At 41.9% G+C, this 22,113-nt stretch overlaps 1 protein-coding gene across 3 annotated transcripts; it reads right to left on the bottom strand.

Moving 5' to 3' along the window:
- Positions 1 to 4,751: 4,751 nt before the first annotated feature.
- On the bottom strand, positions 4,752 to 21,119 carry SC5D (sterol-C5-desaturase). Of its 3 annotated transcripts, none has more exons than XM_029573580.1 (5): positions 20,773 to 21,119; positions 17,443 to 17,660; positions 11,765 to 11,897; positions 10,100 to 10,200; positions 4,752 to 7,362 (listed from the first exon to the last, which is right to left on the bottom strand). In XM_029573580.1, the coding sequence occupies exons 2-5, from the start codon at positions 17,650 to 17,652 to the stop codon at positions 6,919 to 6,921; spliced, it is 888 nt and encodes a 295-aa protein (XP_029429440.1). In that variant the 5' UTR covers positions 17,653 to 17,660; positions 20,773 to 21,119; the 3' UTR covers positions 4,752 to 6,918. The 3 variants fall into 3 exon arrangements, with proteins under 3 accessions (XP_029429440.1, XP_029429441.1, XP_029429442.1); XM_029573581.1 differs by having other exon boundaries at positions 20,782 to 21,119; XM_029573582.1 differs by lacking the exon at positions 20,773 to 21,119 and adding an exon at positions 20,418 to 20,661.
- Between the last annotated feature and the right edge of the window lie 994 nt (positions 21,120 to 22,113).

Genomic DNA, 22,113 nt, shown 5'->3' with positions numbered 1-22,113 from the left:
GATTCAAACAACAACTGAGGGCTCTGACTTCTACATTCTGGGGTACTGATATGCAGACATAAGGAAAAAAAGCACAGGACTGCTTCCTCGGCCAAGCCCATAAGCAAAGCACGTCAAGCAGCACTGTCTGAATTTTCAAGAAAGCTCATCATCTAGTAAAAATGTTGCTAGCTGCAATTTTTATGGGTTATCATAAGGCTTGGGGACAACTGCACAGAGAGGCAGTTACTATCCTTAAGAAAAACATGTGAGTGGACTGCAGAGAGTGGCAATTACTATCTTAAGAAGCTTGCTGGGCAGACTGGATGGACCATTTCGTCCTTTTCTGCCAACATTACTATGTAAACTTTGGGAAGTGGATACCTATCCTTAAGCATAGTTTGAGAGGAGGGAGGGGGCAGGCATGGGTCCTAAGATAAGTCCTGTGAAGTTTAATGTATGTAATTAATCTTAGCACCTATTTATATTGTTTTGAAATTTTTAGCATTATCTTTATTTAATTGTTTTACAGTGTTTATTGAATGTGCTTTTATTGTTTTATGTTTATTTATTGTAAACCGTTGTAATGAATTTCTGATACGTCAGTATATAAAAAGTAATAAACTATAAAAAGTTATTACCATAAACATTTTTTAACTCTTTACTTATCATTATTCAAAATTAAACACAAGCAGAACTTGTACAGAAAAAACTGAGAGAAATTCACATAAAACAATAAAGCAGAATTATTCATAAAAAGAAATAGTAACAAATAATTTGAATATCCCCCATACTCAAGGAAAAAGGGAGAAGAGACAAGACCTACTTGAGTGAAAAAAAAAATAGAAAATCAAAGGTTAAAAGAAATAGGAGAGGGAATTCTTCCATTACCATAAACTATTTTGAATAGTAATTTTTGAATGTGACAAAACATTTGGTTTTAAAGAATATTAGTAGAAATATATGAACCTTTTAAAATGTCAGCCATTTCAAAAGTCAGTTAAAAAAGTGTTTTTTTGAGAAGTGACATTTAAATTGTAAACCAAGAGTTCCTGATTGCCTCTGTCAGCAGAAATAATGGTTTCAGTGAACAAGCATTATTCTCTTCTATTGAATTAGTGAAGTTGTGATTTTAAACTATCAGGTTCTAGATCTCATCAACAGCAAAGCAAACTCCCTCCACTTCCAGGCACATTGTGAAGCACCAGAAAATCCTGCCAAAAACAAACAAACCATATTCAGAACCTTTCTAGCAAACCAGTAATACCATAACACTAAGGGCCTGCAAACAGCAGTGCAAATATAATAAAGGGCCCTAGAATACCTGTATATCTCGTATTGGGAAAACAGAACAAGTTGGACTGATGTAGATCCCCACACAGAAACTAGACACTAGCAAAATCTTTCACCTCTGTCACACATGCAGAGCACAGACAGATTCTCATCAAATACAGAATAAATTACCCCAAATTTGCACATTTTATAGGCAACCCCCTAACTCCTGATGCATCAGCATATCATTAGCTTTCTGCATCGGGAGCTAAAGTTAAATCCAGCGCGCAGTGTTTTAACGCCCAACTAACCCCATCGGTCTGACGTTTAGAAAACTTCCCCCTCCCCGCCTTCCATCTCCAAACCCAGGGGAGCACGCCCCCTCCAAAACAAACACTGCCCTACCTAGAGATGTTTGGCATACTGGGAGAATGACTCATTCCTCTCTCCAGATGAAGAATGCAAACCGTACAGGAGAATGACACGTGAACAGCATGGCCTCAGCACTGCCCAAATACTGTTTCTTTCCTTCACTGCTGTGTGCAACACAGCAGGGAACCGTCTGATGGAAACGAAACAAAACAAAACACCACTTTGTAATCTATACCGTAGCAGCAGACACGTGTCATAGTATGAAACCAGATCCAGCAAACAATACGCAGGGGTTTATTTTCGCTGGGTCCAAAGTATCATCTTTAGCCTCCCCGCGTTGGAACCCAAGTTCCCATTTCAAATTTCAGACAAATCCATTCAGCCAGAGCCTGCCTGATACATGTACAGCCAGACGGATAATAGGTGCTTTCATTTTAGTACAAAATGCCCCTGAAAACTGAACTTGCATGCATTTAAATAGATTTATTTGTGCAATGCATTTCGTTTATGGTTCTCTGTGTACCTTTCCATCACTGTGAGCTTGTGATTTTTTTCTCAATATAATACAGGCGTGAAGTTTGTTTTAACGTTTTAGCAGGATTGGGTGCTTTGTAAATACTGTACAGGATTACCTTGGAGGGAAGTTTATTTCAAACAGATACCCCCGACTGTGATTATCTGAAAACAAACTGACACTAACAGATTTATTGGGGCTTAAGCACTCGGCGCCAAGATTCCACTTCTTCAGATGCAATGATACATATATGGCTTCTAACAGCATAAATAACTTTTCCTTTGCTCTTTCCCCTGCTTTTAGTCCTCCATCCCTACCCAGATGACATCCGCTAGACCGAGACTGGAGAGGGAATCCCCGCAACAACGCTGCTTGTTGCCCAGCAGAGGCTGCTCCAGTAGTGGGAACTGCCCCCCCTCCCGCGTCCACGTGCACAGCCTGCACGAGGCACTCAAGCGCAGCCTGACCTGATGGATCCAAACCTGAATCCCCTGCTCCACAGGACACTTCATTTGCACAATAAACTTTTAGCAATATATGTAACCCTCTCAATAGGTATATCCTGGATACTCAATACTTTTTCTCTGCCTTTGCAACTTTATTCTATGTCTTGCAATTTCTGAGATAACAGGAAAGCCTTTGTCAAAGACCCACACAATTTTTTTTTTTTTAAATAAAATTAAAATAAAAATCTAGTGCAGTGAAAGACCTGGTCATTGACACAGGGTGGAAGTAATTGAGGACTATTTCCAAATATGTATATATGGGATGTTTCTGACTTTCAAAACCTGGCATTTTCCTTCCCTTAACCTTGAAAGTTGTACAGCATTTCAGCTTTTTCATGTCAGGCATGGACTGGGACTCTTTGCCCAGCACTGCCATCTAGTGCAGCTTTTCTCAAACGTTTCAGGTTATGCCTCCCTCCCTTTTTTAACAACTTTAGCATCTCATCTGCACCCCCCCCCCCTCCCCAAAAAACCCTCCAACATAAAATGATTTTTTTTTAATTGCAGCATATGAATTTGCAGGGAGGACGATACAAAGGAAACACAAGAAAATAATTATTTCCTGAGAGAGTGATAGATATTTCATTATCCTTTCGTTAGAGTCTCCATTCGTTTTTGTGCTATTGAGGGGAAGTTAACAGACTTGCAACTTCACACCTTCTCCTTATTACCATTTCCATAAAGCCCTGGGCCTGGCCCTGCCTTTTAACATTTCATTTTCCTGTTTACAGCAGGCTCGTGGGTCTCATTTTCTGTGAAAAATCCAGCCCACTGCGATACAGAATGCTGTTAAAGAAATTCAACGCTATTAGTGTTCATGTATAAAACATTTCAACACAGCAAGGCACCTGAGGCTAAGAAGCCACAGTACTTTGCTTTTCTCAAACATTTTCTAATGCACAGTAGGCCCCCTACAAAACAGTATAAACATTAAAGGAATGAAACAGAGAGAAAATGCAAACTGGTTACGACAACATGGTTGTAGGCAGAGATTATCAACAAACCAAACCATTCAAGAGTGGATCTGTCTCTATATAGTTTTACAAGGAAGCCAGTAAATAAGTCTAAATTTAGCAGCTGCTTCCACACCCTGAGAAATCACTGAAATGGCTTGCTTGCATGTTGACAACTATTTAGAATAAAAAAAGTAGAGGATGCTGGTTATTCTGGCACAGGCGCCTGAACTACGGGCTCCACTAAGCAAGCAGGGACAATGTACAATGCCTTATAAAAAGTCTTATTACCTCTGTACAGTGCATGTTCTGCTGTTTAAAAAATACAAATCAAAATGGAAGAGTTTGTTCCATTGCCCAACATAATATACTCTGTGCCATCATCATGAGATAAAAAGTATAGAAATATTACTACAGTCATTTAAGAATTTAACACCCCCCCAGTCTTGATTGCCTAAGTCTTCCCATGCCTGGAATTGATATTTGATGGAAGCCCCTTTTGCAGCCATAACAGGCATGAGTCATTTAGGATAAGCGTCTACCACTTTCAGCCCACTCTTACTGGCGGAAGAGCTCAAGCAGCGATTTTTCTACTGGCTTCAAGTCTGGGCTTTGCCTGAGCCACTGGAGGACCTTGCCTTGCTTCTCGCGGAGCTGCCCCAGGTAAACCTTTGCCCCCATTGCTAGGTTTTTGGCAGACTGGAACAGGCAGTTACAGCACAACTAGGGCGGCATCTCTGCTTTCCAAACTGTAAAAGGGTTGTAAAGTAAAAAGGACTGTGTAGAGAATGAGGACGGTATCTGCTGCCCGTGCGAGGAAACTTAACGCACCTCTTAAATAATTTTATCCTGACTCTGTGCAAACGCAGCACCCTTTTCTCAAATCCTTTTGCGTTACAGTTTTGAGAAGCAAAGCACCGCCATCATCATCATGCAAGCTGAAACAGACTTGCACACGGGGAGAGGGGGGGGGGGGCAACACGCTTCTGCACCGCCTTGAAGGGAACAGAACTCTGGGAAGTCAAGCACAGGCCTTTTAGTTCAATAAAAAGGTCTTATGCAGGGCTCATGTACTGCCATTTCTTTCTCCATATTCAAGCAGACCGACACAGCAACCACACTCTTTATTTTAACAACATTAAATGCTTGCAACGCTTTGGCAGAATGTTTTCCAGTATTTATTATTTAACCATTCCTGATTTGTACAATCCGTTGTGTACAAGTAATTTTACAACACTGCAGCCATAGACTATACATATACTTTTTACTCTTATAATCTCCAAATATAGCAATGGGTTCCTACAGATGAACATTAGAAATTTCTTTTAGAAAAATATGTTTAAATGCTAATATTTCTACAGCTTCAAATATTGATACGAATGAAAGCTCTGATTCTCAGCTTTCCAAATAACACCAAATATGAAATAAAACCCTCCGTAGCTATGGAAAGATCAATGTCATCCCTTCTTCTACAGGTATTGTCCTTTGCACCTGATGTCCTGTCCTAAGTGTGTGGAATACTTTTTGAAAGGATTTAGCTCCATGTACAACACTAGCAAGAGATGCTCTGAAAACACAGCTCAATATTTTAAAAACATATTCACCTTTAAAGCTTCATAAAAATGTTTAATGTTCTGCAGAATAGCAATGGCTTCCTGTGAGCTACCTCATTGCACACTGAGAAGTAACAGTGAGAGAGAATTTCAGACTGTGAGGAACACAAATGTCCACACGAATCTACTGTTCCAAATGCCATGCAGCTGCTGGTGGGAAGCATCAAAACATCAGAAGAGGAGCGTGGTTAGAAAAATATGCTTTTTCCTCACATCCTTTAAATAATGAAGGGCGCCTAGAGCAGTTTAGCGCTTCTAGCATCCTTGTACCCATAAAAAGTGCCTCCCACAGTGGGAAAATGAATCAGTTATGGCTTAGCTCGGGATTTACAAAATTAACTTTCAGTTCCTGACTTTTGGCCTGTTGGGAAAAAAAACCAAAACAAAAACACTAACACCACGCTATATAAAAAAAACCAAAAACAACTTATTGGAATCAACATAACCAATACATAATATATAAATTACAAAAATACACCATACTGATTTTCATCTATTGACTATTTAAATTTCCCTTTAAAATGCATTCTGGTCAAAGAGCTGCATCACAGAAAAACTATAAATAAAGTCTAACTGGGTCTTTTTTTTTTTTGCCTTCAAAACAAAAAGGCAAGGGAACTCAAATAGAACAAATGTTGATCAGTATATTTTATACATTGACAAGTTGCGATTACACTATGTAAAACACTATCTGTAACATTTGTATTATATACCAAAACTGAAAATTAAAGTACAGTGTTTGGAATCATTGAACCATGGAAGTATATCTTCATTGGTAAAGAAAGTGTTTTGTTTTCATACAGTGGTTAAGGGTAATCTCAATTCATAATCATTACAGATGTTAATAAAACATTACTTGAACTACATTTAAAAGCCTTTACTGCTGCAGTATTTGTATAAAGTGCTATTTTCAGTATCAACACAAATGGAATTTCATCTTCACCACTTTATATAAAGTCTCCTACAAACATACCATGTTACTTCTATATGCGGGCTTTTAACCAGGTAAGACTAATCCATGAATGTTCATGAAAAGTCGTCACACTAAAAGCAGGCGTAATACAAGTCAGTAGTACACAGCCAGTCCCCTGGGCCTAGCAGCAGCACTACACTACAGTACAGACATTCCAGATCCCAGATTCTGCTCGGGACTAAGACACGTCACAGAAATGATCAGCTCAGCCCCCCAAAGAAGGTGAGGAAAGGTCAAATTCATCCAGGAGGAATGACTCCAGAGAAGCAGTAAAGATTTGTATTTAAAAAAAAAAACAAAAAACCACACCACATCTATAGCAGCACAGGGAATTTAGTTTGTGGTAGCAAGACTAAGAAGGCAGCATGAGGTGGAGAAAAAAAAAATCTGTGTTACCATTAAAAAAAAAAAAGGATCATTTGGCATGGAGGAGTAGCCTAGGGGTTAAGTGCAACAGGCTGAGAACTAAGGAAGCCAGGGTTCAAATCCTGCTTCTCCTGATGATTCTTGTAACCTTAGACATGTCACTAACTCTTCAATGCCTCCGAATCAAACTTAGAATAGAGGCAGGGAAATACGAACTAACCCAAAACTAACTTGCCATTAGTTTGTGTTTGGAAAGGTATGCACTTCTATTCCAAGGCCAACATTCCAAGAATTATGGTGTAAAGACAGGTTGATGTTCATTTCAATTTCATGTATAAACTCAAGGCTCTACAATAGTAGGGTCAAGACACTACTTATTTTTCCTATTTTCCTGCATTTCATTTTCATAACCATTGCTTGCCCTGTTCAGTGCACACTCTTTCAACTTTCTCAAATAATCATGGGGTCCCTTCCCTTCAAAGGAAGAGGGGATTTTATAGGAGCCCCCAATTTTATCCCACAGAGTGAAATACTGACCATAGTTGTAGTCGAAATACAGGTGATGGTCAGTGTGATGAGCAGAACCATTAATAACATGTCGTAGGAACTGTGGGACCCGATAATCGCCATCATGAATAGAAACTGTCCAGATATTGACAAAGATGTAGAGACCTAAATAGGCCACCTTGTGCAACGGAAAAAGAAAAGGATAGATATGATATGGTAGACTCTGAAGGAAGCCATCCACCGGGTGGAAAGCATGACTTGCAAACGGAGAAGCAACCTTCCAAACATGATGGGGCTTGTGAAATTTCTGCAGAAGAAGAAATTGAGATAATTAGTGCCAAGTACATATGACGTAGAACAGATTTTATTTTGTTTAATTTATTCCAATGAATTTTAGAAGTACAGATTACAATGAAACAAAAAATATATATATTTGTACCATGTCTGCAAAAAATGCCTTCATCACCTTCTTTTGGCCTGTTGTATAAGGAGAAATTAGTTCTTACCTGATAATTTCCTTTCCTTGAATCCAGTCAGACCAGTCCAGATGAGTGGGTTATAGACCCCGACTAGCAGATGGAGACAGATATTAACAGGTTCGCTGACATCACCCTTATACGCATCTCTGCTGACCTCAGCCTGTCAGTATTACCTGTAACTGTGGACAAATTAATTCCCCTATTTCACGCACAATAAAATGTTATTTTCTTCTTTTTTTTTTTTCCCCCTGACACGAAGGCTTCCAAGCTTAAGAAAACCTTACACAGAAATAGGAAAAACAGATTTACAGCTTACGGCCCTCATTTGCATGGAATTTCCCAGGCGAGGGCACTGAGCTGAGCGCACATTTTTAACGGCACGGTTTGTGCAGGTAAAACTCCTTCCTGCATCAGGAGTAATGAGTTTAAGTGTGGGTAAAACTGTGAATTCAGCTGAATGGACTTTATTGCCTTGGCCTGTGATGGAACCGCAATGGTTTGCAGTGCAAACAAGGATGCCTTAGCCAAACCGGAGCCACCAAAATTACCAGACCCAGATGCCCCGATATTCTCTGAACTACAAGGGCCACAGAGGAATCACGTATAGAACTACCTCTGTTACCTAACATTGAACCAGAGCATCCAGACCTCCCTTAAAATATATGTCTCCAGATCAGCCAGATCTTTTATGGCTTGATACACCTGGTTTTGTTTTTCTTTTTATCCCAGCTGTGGTGGTGCTGTTATTTGTGTAGAGAAGTAAGCCATAATGGCAGTGATGGCAGGGCGTGTGAAAAAAAAAAAAAGCTGCACTCTGTTTGGGCTGTGGGGTTAGGAAGGTTTATTCACAGGGAGCGGCTGCTGTCACTTAGCTGAATAAATCCGTATTTATCCAGCTATCTGATCGTGGTTAGCTGCCGCCACTTAGCTGCCGCCACTTAGCTGGATAAGTATGGACTTATCTGGCTAGTTGGCCAGCAGGAAAGACCTCTTCTTTTCGCCTATCTCTAGATCTCTATGCTCGTACCACAACACTGGAAACTTTACTCTACTTCTGATCAGAACCTGGGTTAGGGCCGGCGCACCTCTCTGCATCGAGGAGTACTGCTTAACGCCTTCATCTGCATCGGATTTCCATGTGAGGGCACGAAGCAGTGCTCTGTTTTCAAATGCATATTTTCTGCTCTAAAACTCTTTTCTGCATCAGTAATAAATCTTGCATTCAGAAAATGTTCATTGAAATACTGGTTTAAAAAACAAAAAAAACAACAACAAAAAAAACAAAAACAAAAACTGTGTGTTCGGCTGATTGCACTTTTCTCCATCGGTCTATTACTTTGTTGGTTGATTCTTGGGGAAGGGCCAGGGGAAAAGTCATCTGACTATTGTATCATAACCAATAATTTGGTTTCAGATATTGACTTTAGGACCGATAGTTTTAAGCTGTGCAGTCTTTTGCACTCTTTCTATTCCTTCTGCGATTGCAGCTCATTTTGCGCAGTTTTGCATGAGCCGGTGTCTATGCAGGTGTTTTTACCCCACATCCATGATACGAGCGATTCTGCACCAGGCCTATGTCCTGTGCTCAGCATGGTTTTGAAGAGGCTTCTCTGTGACAAATGAGATTTCTGTGTCATAGCTTTCTGGGAAGGCAATAGAGCTGGAAGGCACGGTGTGGATAGCCACTGCTGTTGTGTAAACTGTGCCTGTTCCTTCTGCGCACAAGGATCCAGAATCCTGTGTGCTTTCTGGAGGAGCTATCCCTTTTAGAAGGGCACCTCCCATCCCTTGAGGATGAAATCACTTCTCGAAGAGATGCAGGCCTTTTCCCATTTGCTCACCTTTTCTCCTCTGTAGAGGCTGAGGAAACTTCAAAGATGTAGGCAGCAGGTCCCATTTTATAATGACCCGTATCTCCTTTTCTTCTGGGTCATCTTAGCTAAGTGCTCACAGTTAGGGATGTCCAGGCAGCGATGACACTGAATGAGTGTTTGAAACTGTCATTTTGTACCCATAATAGTGAATTTAAAACTGGATGGCATGAAGACTTGATTAGCTAGGTCAAATTCAGTTTTGAAGAGATTTATTTTGGGGGGGGGGGGGGGGGAAGAGGGAGTAAGGGGAAAAACTTAACAAAACAAAAAACCCCCAAACAAACAAAAAAAACAGCAAAACCGCCCCCTCCCCCCAATAAAACACGCAACAAGAAATAAATGTCTTGTGACAACGTAAGGTCTAATCATACCCAGACACTAGGACAGACAAAAAAAGATAAGCGAGGGAGCTCGTGAGGAAGGTGGCAATGTGAGAATTCCTGCGCATGCTTAGAAAAGCCTCTTAAGGTTTTCTGAACTCACAGAGCTAACCGTGTCAGTGCTGTCGGAATGACACCCCCTCCTATCCCCCCCGATTGAGTGTCTAATTTATCCTGCTTGTCCACAGAGAACATTTTTTTTTCAGCAATAAGATCACGTTTGAAAAACATTTCATTAGGAAAGGTCAAGAGAAAGAACTCTGATCCCATCTCATTTAGAAGAAGCTTCCTATAAGAGTAATTGATTTTACCTTGTATATAAGCTTATGATGCAGAAATCGATGGATCCAATAGATACACATGTCCGTGAAGAAAAGGAATGATATCATACTGAAAACTACTCCAAACCAGCCTACAAAAAAAGGAAAAATAGTTTATTTATTTATTTTTAACTTTTCTATACCGACGTTCCTGTAAAAAATACAAATCACATCGGTTTACAATGCAACTGCAACATTCGCTCGGGAGCGATACAATGAACCAGTGGAATCAAAATAACAGAGGCGAGGGGGGCATCCATCTATACAATTAACAGCAAATATAAACTAGAACTAACTGTGTTGAGAACTGAATAAACCGGGGGAGAACCGAACTGCTAGATTGCAAGAGAGATATGGTGGGCGGGGAGGGGATTGATTGAGGCAAGGGGATTATCAAAACTTTAAATACATATCTGAGTAGTGGACAGAGGGTATAGTAAAGGTCCGACTAAAATTTTGTTTGTTGATACCTTACTTCAGTTTGAACTGTGCTGCACATTACTGACAAATGTTGGCGCTGCCTGCTTTCAGCGGCATCAAACCTTTTCTACATTAAAAGTAAACAAGTTATTGTCAACTCATTTTTTTCCTTTGCTGTACTTCTCTCTCTTTACTCCACACTGTCCTGTAAAGTGAAAGTTCGGCATGAACTCTGATGTACAGTGAAGGATATAAAACACATGCAGGATAGTTTACTGCAGGTGTTTGCATGGATTCACACTGACGAAACACACGACAGGCCGGGCACCTCCCTGAACAACTTCCCAAGCTTAGGAGTTCAAAGATTTGGAACTCTTCTGGACAACCATCCAATTCTCTTCAAACATCTATTCCTTTTCTGTCGCAGCTCATTGAGGAGCATCTCATGCTTGATTTTCCTTTTTAGCCAATTAAGATTTGTCTTAAAAGAAATATTCGTACTCTCCAGCTTGGGGGTGCATGCACCTCCAAGTGTTTGCCACACAAAGATACACTTAGTTCTTCAGATATAGCAGCACTTGGTATTGGTCCAACTGAGTTGGCTGAATCTCGCATACAGCACCTGTGTTCACTATTGAAATTTTTAATCTTTGTCTCTTATGGTATTGTGTGTGCATAATATAGAGAAGCCAGTTGAAGATAGATCAAAAGGTGTTGGAGGTGCAAGCTTTCTTTGTCATTCAATGGATCACAAGACTTGACACCTCAGTATTCAAGCATGTGGCCTGGTTTTTAGTGCTTTAGGATAGTCATGGTACAACAATGCTCCGAGGTCTCAAACGTGTGTTTAAACGCTCATCACTATGAACCCACAGATAGTACTTACTTTTGGAGAAAGTTTCCAGTACATGAAAATAAACATGGATTACTATTTACCAGGATTTTACTTCATAATGGTAATTATAAAGTAGCAACAAATAGAAAAAAAGAATTATACAACCAATGCCTGATTCCTAACTTTACAATCAATATAATACTCTATACCACTGTAAAATTGTGGGAGAATGTAAATTTCTGCAAATTAATTGAACTTTACAGTAATTGTAGGGATAGAGGAAGCTATTCATGATGAAAATATAGTGCACTATAACTATTTTTAAATATTCTACCCTACATTTTTCATGTGATAAACCTGTAATTCAAAACAATGGATCAATTAAGCAACATAATTTTTACCATATGGAGAATCTTCAATGTTGTCGTAAAGTCTACTGTAACCTCTGACTTCCGCAAAGAAGAGGGCGACTGTGGGAATACTGATCCATGGCATAGACTGCACTGCAAACTTTATCTCACGTGGGACCTGGTTCTAAAAGTTCATCAGTAGACAAAGATTAAAATGAATGCCAACACAGGAAAAGGAGGAGATCGGTATGTCTTTCAAAGTATATCAAGAATCAGAAAAAAAGAAGAACAAGGTTGCTTAACATAAACGGTGTGTTCTGTAGATAGCAGGATGAATTAGACATGATCTGTGGGTGACATCAGGCAGTACTGGATGGAACTGTCTCTTCAAGCTAGTAAGCTTTAAAAACTTTAGGAGTTCCCACGTGATTGTTGCTACTAGAATCTACTCTATCCAAGCTGATAAGAGTAGGACAGTCTGCTGTCTAGGGAGGAGGGCAGGCATCTCATCTACCTCATCCTGCTATCTGTGGAAAACCATTTATGGTAAGCAAACTTGCTCTTTTCCATTGATAAGCAGGGCTGAATTAGACATGATCCACGGGGAGTCCCAAGCTGAAGAAGCGGAGCGGTTATGTTAAGCAACAGACTCTGGCGTGGATAGTAGACTATTTGTGAATAAGATGGTGTGGTACTGCTTTCCACACTGCACTATCTGCAGAGGCTAGAGAGTCCAGACAGTAATGTGAGATGAAGGTATGCACTCATGACCAGATAGCAGCCCTGCAGATGTTCTTGATTGGAACTTCTCTGAGGTATACAATGGAAGCACCTGTTTGAACCTGGTGAGGCTAGACTGGGTTAGCAAAATCCAGTCTGGCGGCAGAATAGCAATGCTGAATGCAGCTTGTAATCCAGTTGGAAAGAGTCCTCTTTGTTATGCTCACCCCTGACATGTTGGGATTATATGAGACAAAAAGCTAGGAAGTTTTTCTGCAAGGTTGAGTATGGCATTTGTAATACCCCAATGATCTCTTGCAACATGTGAAACGTCTTTCCCCCTCATGCGCATGAGGTTTTGGAGAAAAAGTAGGGATACGATGGATTGGTTTAAATGGAATGCAGATACAAATTTCAGGTGAGCTCTTAGTACTACTTTAGCATGAAAAAATTGCAAGTAAGGGGAGTTCACTCACTCTTCAAGTGGAGGTCATGACTATCAAGAACAGAACTTTCCATGTCAGGTATTTTAGAGGAGTCAAACCTAATGGTTCAAAGGGAGGCTATGCGAGAGTCGCTAGGACTATGTTAACTTCCCAAGGAACTGGAGGCTTCTTCATGGAAGGATGCACATGAAGCAACCCTTTATTGAGAGCATGTAGAGAAAGATTGGTTTGTCATTGTCCGATGTACTCAGATTGATGCTACTGCAAAATCAGATTGAGCTATGGTATAAAGATTAGACAGTAAAGGTCTAGGACCACAAATGAATGGATCTATATGATGAAAGCAACACCAAGAGTAGCATTTCCATTTGAAGGAGTAGCTGAGTCTCGTGCAAGGTTTTCTACACGAGATGAGGACGACCTGATGGATGGGTTCTGAAAGGGACCATTTCTTCAAGATAGTGCATTCAACATAAATGCTGTCAGGGGAAGGGAAGGTAGTATAGGATGTGAGAGTTTGCCTCCTTCTTGGGGAAAGCAGAGAGGGGACATCCCCCAGGGGAATTGGCAGTCTCGAGGACAGTTGAACAAGATACATGTACCATGGTTGACTTGGCATGCTGGTGCTACAAGAATCATGACACGCTCTCTCAGTAGCTTCTGGATCATCTGAGATATAAGTGGTATTGGAGGAAAAGCGTACATGAGGTCTGTGTTCCAAGGTATCAGAAATGCATCTTGGTCCTCTTGTAGAGGGCTCTGATAGACAGAGCAGAATTGATTTTTCGATTGTGCTCTTGTCACAAATAGGTCGATCCACAGCAATCCCCATGTTTGGAAAAGATAGTTGGCTATGTCCTAGTGTAATGGACATTGATGGAGGCTGAAAATTCTGAGTCTGTCCGCTACCGTACTGTGGATACCTGGTAGGTAAGATGCTTGAAGAGTTGCATGGTTGTGAGTCACCCATTGCCATATGCATAAGGGTTTGTGGCAGAGGGTCCATGTTCCCATTCTCCCTTGCTGGATGATGTAGAACATGGCTACTTGACTGTTGGTTTGAATCACTGTGTTTTTTTCCTTTTAGAATATGGTGAAAAGTCTGAAAGGTATAGCATATCACTCTGAGCTCTAGTAGATTTGATATGTTTTCCTCTTGCTTGACCAAAGACCTTGCGTCTTGTAGAGGCCAATATGTGCTCCCTACCCCAGCTTGGAGGTGTCAGTAATCAGGACTATTTGATGTGGTATCAGATGGAGCTGGGTGTCTTCTTGTATCCTGGATGGGTAGAGCCACTAGCATATGTCTGTTTTCATCTGAGGGATGATGGAGATTTTTGACGAAAGGGGATGCAGTAGTTGGTTCATTATGATGTGAGACCCCACTGGAGAGATCTCATATGCTGATGGATTAAGAGGAACTGCAAGAATGGCTGGAGACAAGGGGCCCAGAAGGACCAGCATCTGTCGAGCTAGGAGAAGTTTGCTTTCAGTAGTCAATCGCTACTCTGAAAAGAGTTTGGACTCAGAGTGTTGCAACCGTCCCTTCCCAATGGCTTCACTCCGCCTACCTTTCTTTCTTTGCACCTCCTCTCGCTATGGATGGATGCCTGGCTGCCGCGGCGTCTGCCTGCCATCCTCTCCGGTGTCCCCGGACCGGCTTGGGCGCTGCCTCCCTCCATGCTCCGCTGGTACCTTAGGGCGTGCGCGCCGTGCGGCCCTCGCTCTTATTTCCTACTTGGCGCGAACCTCAGGGGCGTCCCCCTGTGATGACGTCACACTGCCGGATATTTAAAGCCTACAATGTTTGCTAGCCTTTGAGTTAGCAAGGGGTAATCTTACGGATGGGATTCGCTCTCCGTACCCAGCTACTCTGCCTCTCCAATCTTCATTGGACTCTTAACACTAACGGGGTACCCGCTCCTTGGGGGCCTCACTTGCTTTTCAGGTTGCTATCAGGAAACTGGTACTCGCTCCTCGAGGGCCCATGTTCCCTGACTCGCTGCCTGCTCCTACCTTCTCTTCTGCCTGGAGAGATTCGCCATCTTCAACACCAGTGGGTACTACCAACTTCATCTCAGAGCTGTTCCCTGGAACCAGGTACTCGCTCCTTGAGGGCCTGCCTCCGTTCCAGCCCTAGTGCCATTTCCTACGTGGAACCGCTGTGCGAGTACATTACCTTCAAGCCTCTCAGCTCTCAGGGATCAGGTACTCACTCCTCGAGGGCCTACTCTCCCTATCCTGGGGTTCTCCATACTGGGGCTTTGTGCATATTCCACTGTACTCATTCTCAGCTCTTTCCACTACAGCACTGCTACCGGAGGAGTCGCTGTTCCAGTGCCTGAGGGATACTAGCCCAGCCAGGCTACTTCTGCTGCTCACCACTGCCACCTCTGGTGGCTTCACCACATTGTCTAATAAAAGATCAATCTCTGTGTTTGTGTGTCCTAAGCTGAGCCTGACCTGTGGCCCCTCACGGGACTTCCCCCCACAGTGTCCAAGGGTCCACCCAAACCTCACTAATTATAACATAGTGGCAAAAAGGCCCATTGTTGTATCATGTCTATGATCACATTGATAAACTGAGTCATGTGTTGATTGTATAGAAGAAGGGTGCATGATTTGCATCGAAGGGGTGATGCAGATTGTGATGATGAGGCATGCGTCAAGGTCCCATGCACTGGGTGCGTCAATGCAAGAGTCATTGGGTGCCTGGGTCAAAAGGGCCATCAATACATTGTGTTTCTTTAGCTATCAGTCAATGCTTCTTGGATGTGCCGGGCGGTGTATGTTTGTCAATGCGCTTTGGTGACTTTGATGTCTTATTGGTCTTTACTTAGTGTTGCATATGCTTTTTTTTTTAAAGATGGCACAGACTGTATCAAGGGATCCCAGTGTTCCACCTTAAAAGGTACTTTTTTGAAGTCCGATGACTGAGGTCACTGCAGACTGTTTGTCTTACGAATCGACACAGGTCTCTGCACTTGCCAATCCTGGTCCTGCGTTGACACTGCGGGATGAGGAGAAGAAATGGCAACTCTGTTACAAAGACCTGCTCTTTGAAGAGTGCAAGGAAGCTATCTTCGTTGCTTTCGTCTCCAGGAATGATGAAACATGCGGCCATGGGTTCCACAGTTTGGTTGGTCATGATCGGGAACTAAGCAGAGATAGCAAAGATCTTGGCTGTCTGTTTTGGACAGGAGGCATCCACAGAGGCAGGCCTTGAAACAGGGTTTTGGTTTTCTTGACATCTTCATTATAGTAATTTTGTTTTGTCTTTTCTTTTGGTAGCACTGAAAAGTACTGTTTGGGGCTCGCTACAGGTAGCAAGGAGAGGAGAAATTATACCCTTTGTTTCTAACAGAGGAGACAGTTATAGAGAGATTCTGGAAACAATGACCGTGTGGGAACTCCTGCACATGCTCAGTAGAGCTCAAAGATCTACTAGCTTGGAGAGACAGTTTCATCCCGTGCCGCCTGGATGACATCACTCACAGATCATATCTAATTCAGCCCTGGTTACTGATGGAAAAAAAGGGAGTTTTCTATGCCACAATAGAAAACTCTGCACTATTTTTAAAGAAGCACTTTACTCACTATTAGGAAAAATAATTTTTTAAATTATACATTTTGGAAAGACAAATACTTTAACAACTCAAAACAATTATTTTCTATCTGTATGTAAGTGAAAAGAAATCCTTCTACACTGTATGTAAGTGAAAAAAAAATCCTTTTTAAAAAAAAAAAAAAAAAAAAAAAAGGAATATATAATCAGCTCCTTCAAATGAACAGTGAAGGCGCAGAATAGCTACTACGACTTATTACTTCTACAGTGAAACTCGACATATGCGCGCTGTTCAAAAACACATGAGAGTCTCTTCTCAGCAGAACTTACATTTTAATCAAGAAAAACATACAGGGGAAAAGACTTTGGGAATTTCATTATCACATTATTCTTTAGAACAACATTTAATGTCACATGGTTTAATTTTAAATTATAAAAATCAAAGATAAGAAAGAGAGTCAAAAAGAAACCCAAACAAATGATCAAGTTGTAGATAGAGGGAACCCAAAATATGAATATAAATGACAGAAAATGTATCTTATAAACCAAATTATCAATGAATGGTGCCAGCAAGCCTGATGGCGTGTCCTGTAAAAAAAAACAAAAAGGCTTAGGGCCACCCGGACTGTTCAATCATCCACCTTGTTTAAAGAATTTTTCAAAAAGCATATAAAATCAATTAATCACAAGTGTAGGAAAAAAAGCCCAACACAGCCAGTGTTTTGCTAGCAATATCTTCTTCAGGGGTACAATTACTTGTAATCCAATAACATGACTTGTTATGCAAAGTGGGATGCAATGTCTCTGCCAAGGTGCCTCATCAGGGCCTAAGCCTCTTTCTGGCAGGACACGCCCTCAGGCTTGCTGTCACCTTCAATTGGTAATTTGGTTTTTAAGATACATTTGCTGACCACTGTCATTTATATTCATATTTTGGGTTCCCTCTATCTACAATAATCTTAAATTGTGCAGATATCTGACATTTAAAGAAATCTCACCTCTAAAAACTGCGGGTGCTTCATCAAATTGTGGTCAAAAATGAAGTAGTAGCTAAGAGTTCCAAATAAAAAGTAAATAACAAGTGCTCCAAGATTTGTTACAGTAAGGAGACTTATAATCTGTCGAAAGGGATCATCCTCTGGCCAGATAGCTGGATATATATATGGTGTAAAAATGTAATAATCAGCATAGTCCAGTACCAAGTCCATCTTTATACCTGAGTGATACAAATGAATAATTTCACTACACTATAGTCTGTTACAGGCTCTCAAAACCACATTTACAACATGCACCCTTAGCGCAACAGTTAAACATGTACTATCTATTACATTTTAGGAGGTGATGCTCGGCAGTACCCTACACTGCTACGAGGGCCCACTGAAAAAGTCTCTGTTCTGTAACTAGCAATCCAGTAAGGCGGAGATAAAAACATTAATGGGATAAGCACAGAGGATCCCTACTGGCAAAGAAGTGCAGGGAAAGTCCGAGATCAACCCTCATATAATGGCTTTGAAAATTGCTCTCTAAATGCTTGCTTCCAGTTTAAATTATGTATTTATCTCTTTGTTGCAATTTAATTTTTTTGTAGTGGCAATGATTACCTCCAAGTCTGGAATCCTCTCTTACGGGCCGATACAGTAAAGTCTGCGGGAGAGTGGGCAAACGCTCGCTCTCCCGGCGCACGCACCGGCCACTTGCCGGTGCGCGCGATGCAGTATTTAAATTAGGCCTGGCGGTAGATCCGGGCAAAAGGAGGCGCTAGGGACACTAGCATGTCCCTAGCGCCTCCTTTTTCACAGGAGTGGCGGCTGTCAGCGGGTTTGACAGCCGACGCTCAATTTTGCCGGCGTCTGTTCTCGAGCCCACTGACAGCCACGGGCTCGGAAACCGGACACCGGCAAAATTGAGCACCGGTTTTCGGCCCGACAGCCGCTGGCCGAATTCAAATTCTTTATTTATTTATTTACTTTTTTTTTTACTCTTCGGGACCTCCAACTTAATATCGCCATGATATTAAGTCGGAGGGTGCGCAGAAAAGCAGTTTTTACTGCTTTTCTGTGCACTTTCCTGATGATGGAAGAAATAAGCGCAGACCTTTGGGTCGGCGCTAATTTCTGAAAGTAAAATGTGCGGCTTGGCTGCACATTTTACTTTCTGTATCCCACGTGCATACCTAATAGGGCCATCAACATGCATTTGCATGTTGAGGGAGCTATTAGGTACTGCGGGTTGGACGCGCGTTTTCCTCCCCTTACTGAATAAGGGGTAAGGGAAAACGCGCGTCCAATAGCAGGCTAACAGTGCGCTCCGTTGGAGCGCACTGTACTGTATCGGCCTGTTAGTTAATAGTCTGTTGAGAAAGGGCCAAAAAAAAATTCTACCCATGGCCTTAGTGGCTAGAAATTTTAATAGGATCTGGAATGTTAGTGCAACTCTGAAATGAAAAGATGAAATCTGGGGGGGGGGGGGGAAAACGGGGGGAGGGAAAGTTGCATGAGCAACGCAAGTCAAACACAACAGCTATCGTGCATTAACAAGTTATATACGTCTACTTTCCATGTTACAGAACTGATGTTGAAGCACAAAATTGTTATTATAAACAAAAATAAACCATGAGTTCTGTCTATTATAACACTAAGATTCTATCATGCTTTACATAGTCATCACATTTCTCAGTTGCAAAAATCATTCAAGAGCAATTTTCAAATTGTCCGCATAGAGACAAAGACTGCACATTTGCTTTGAAACTTGTTGCAGGTACCAAGTGTGCTTGGTCACTTGCACCTGCTTTTTTCTCTGGGAAGAAGTTCTTGGAAAAGTATATATCAAGATTTGAAATACTATCAATACATCTATTTTTCCTTTCCCAGGCTCAACATGCCCCATCCACCTCAATGTAGCTAAAAGTCAGTGCATTTTTCCATAATGCGTGGCACTGGGGGCAATTTTCAGACTGCAGAATAACAGGTAAAATGCTTTGTATCGACATAAATCACTTTGAAAATTGCCTTCTCCAGCTCCAATAGGGTCACATGCACTAAGCCAGGTCCCAATGCTCCCCTCCAAATCAGTTTTCAGAATAACCACAATGAATGAATGAGACAAATTTTCCTATATTGGAGACCCAGTTTATGTACATTTTTAGGGTCCTTCATTTTCAATTTAACCTAATTTTCCCAAAGGTGACAGTTTAAACCAATATTCACCCTAATTTTAGGCTGATTTAAAAAGTTGCTCTAGAGCTGCAGATGAAGTTTTGTGGGTCAAAGTGCAAGTTGTGTTTCAAGTCCTACCCCCCCCCCCCCCAGTGAAAGCACTCACCCTCCATCTCCTCACCTCCCCAAGCAGCCAAAGTGCCTGCTGACTGGTGCCACATTTGAAGTCCATCAGAAGCACTACCAGGTAGGCACAGTGGCCCTGCACAAAAGCAGAAGTGCAGTGCTGCAAAGCACAGAAAGAAGCTTTAGTAAGCATGCTGCTGAAGAAGAGAGGAGAAGCCTGAAGTCACCACTGATAAGGCTAAATGCTGTTATGAGACGGGGAGAGGGAGATTCTTGGATGGGGGTAGAAATGGGCATGCTGCTGAGTGGGTGGGTGAATGTTTTTATATTGTTTTACTGTCCTGTCTTCTGTTCACCAAATTAAACTCCAATAATTTACCGAGAAAATTGGTCACTTTTTTCAACCGATTTTCTCCTGTTTTTGTCAAAATAAACCCTTATAAATTCCAAGGGAAAATAAAAAACAAAAATGACTCCTATACATTTTCCATGCAAATTCATTGTGGAATACCCTAAAAACTTGACTGGCTTTTGGGACACAGGATCAGATTTGGCAAACATTGCTTAACCAAGCATCTTTTCCTATACACCCCAAAAGAGAAAATATATTTAATAGTACATTTAACCAATACAGAGTATATGGCTGAGTAACATGCTCTCTTTATCTAGCCATCATATATAATAGTCTTTACCTTGGAAACTTAAGGATGACAAGCATCAGCGAGCCCGTATGTACTTCTGTCAAAATCGGTTTTTTTTTTCTAGTCACTCCTGATGCATGCTTTTGTGATTGACTTTATACCAACTGCAAGATTATATGTCGTGAACCTAAAGACACCCCAAATAACTCCACCCTCAATGCACTGGTATTCATCTTCAACCGTTACCTTATATAGATTAGACCTAAGCATTATTAGTGCACATTTTTAAATCTGCAGCTTCCGCAAGTTTTATCCGAACTTCAGCTAACTGAAGGTTTCTAACCATCTTCAGTTTTGCACTTAAATTAAAAGAAGCGAATCGTCATTCACGCCTATTTTGTCATACCTCAGTTACCTGAAGTGATGTGAGAGGCACGAGACGGGCAGGGGAGGGGGTTCCGCGCGCCCACCCAGCGCGCCCCGTCCTTCCTCCCCCAGAAGTAGCGAGGCCAAGGGTGGGAGAGAGGTCGGTGTCCGCTCACCTCCAAACCGCCGGCCACCGTACAATAAAAACCTGGAGCCCCCTCTCACTTCCCGTAAGGGCAAAATTTTGCAACCCCCGGTCCTCGCCTCCTACTTTGGCTTCTCGCGAGCTTTCCAGCCAGCTTGCCGAACGAAAGGGGAGAGGGGGCGTGACAGAATAGCCTGATCTGACGTCGGTGGCGAGATGCTGAGCTGAGCGCATGGAGGAAGTAAAGCAGCCCAGTAACTTCCCGCGTTCTGCGGCGTGAGGGCGCTCGTAAATAGACTCGATGACGTCGCCTTCGTCTCCGTTCCCTGATAGGGGAAACTGTGCGCCGCCTGCCGGGGGCGGAGTTTATCGAGAAAACATTTAGTACTGTCTGTCCATGTTCAAGTATATTTGCTGATATATGTATGCAGTGTATGATTTTTATTTTATGTATGTTTCATGCTGTACATCGCCTAGGGGGGGGGGGGGGTTGGGGTTTGTAGGCGATTAATAAATATAGATAAAAGATACATTAGTATTGTAAGCCTGCATTAAATGGCTACCCGGTGCACTGAAAAGGCTGATTCAGGCCCCGTTTTACCCCATCGCACGAATTCAGTTGTAGTTTTTAGGGAAATAAACAGTAAAAATAGCTTTCAGTTTGTCAGGCGGTGAATCACCTGAGTTGTTATTTCAGGGTTGGTTTCCGTTTGTGGTTACCCTGCCGGATGTGGGACTCAAAAGTGTTTTATACCTATGGCAAGGGCTGCTCTGACAGCTCCTTAGACCTCAGGGCAGGTACTCGTGGTGAGGGCTTCCTGATGGCAACTCCATGCTTAAACAGATCCCGAGGAAGAACCCACGGTGGGGTCTACCTTTGCACCCTCCTGCCATGTTCACCAGGGCCTTGAAATAGGTCTGTAAAAATAGTTTTCAATCTGTCAGGTGGGGAACCACCTGATAGTTATCATTTCAGGGTCGGTTTCCTGTAGTAGTTACTCCGTTGGATGGGGAGCCCAACGACAGGGGCAGCCTTATTTATTTTTTTATTTGACAGTTCCTGTCGCGTCAAAACTTGGACTCTCTTTTAATAGACCTCAGGGCACGTACCCGTGGGGACGGCTGCCTAACCTGTGGTGGGGTCTTGCCATAGTCACCAAGGCCTCGAAATAAGAGCTAAAATTCTATGCACTGGAGCAAAACGGGCTGGATTAGTCTTTGAGATAAAATACAACC

This window comes from Rhinatrema bivittatum, chromosome 12 (assembly GCF_901001135.1).
Source record: "Rhinatrema bivittatum chromosome 12, aRhiBiv1.1, whole genome shotgun sequence".
In the NCBI taxonomy this organism is placed as follows: domain Eukaryota; kingdom Metazoa; phylum Chordata; class Amphibia; order Gymnophiona; family Rhinatrematidae; genus Rhinatrema; species Rhinatrema bivittatum.
This window is presented reverse-complemented; position numbering and strand designations above follow the sequence as displayed.

Excerpts from the sequence above, each read along its gene's own strand:
- SC5D (XM_029573580.1), bottom strand. The coding sequence starts at position 17,652 with ATGGACTTGGTACTGGACTATGCTGATTATTACATTTTTACACCATAT. Across the intron at positions 10,201-11,764 it reads CATTGAAGATTCTCCATATG|GCTGGTTTGGAGTAGTTTTC; the intron begins GTAAAAATTATG and ends CTTTTTTTGTAG. Across the intron at positions 7,363-10,099 it reads ATCATAAGCTTATATACAAG|AAATTTCACAAGCCCCATCA; the intron begins GTAAAATCAATT and ends CTTCTTCTGCAG.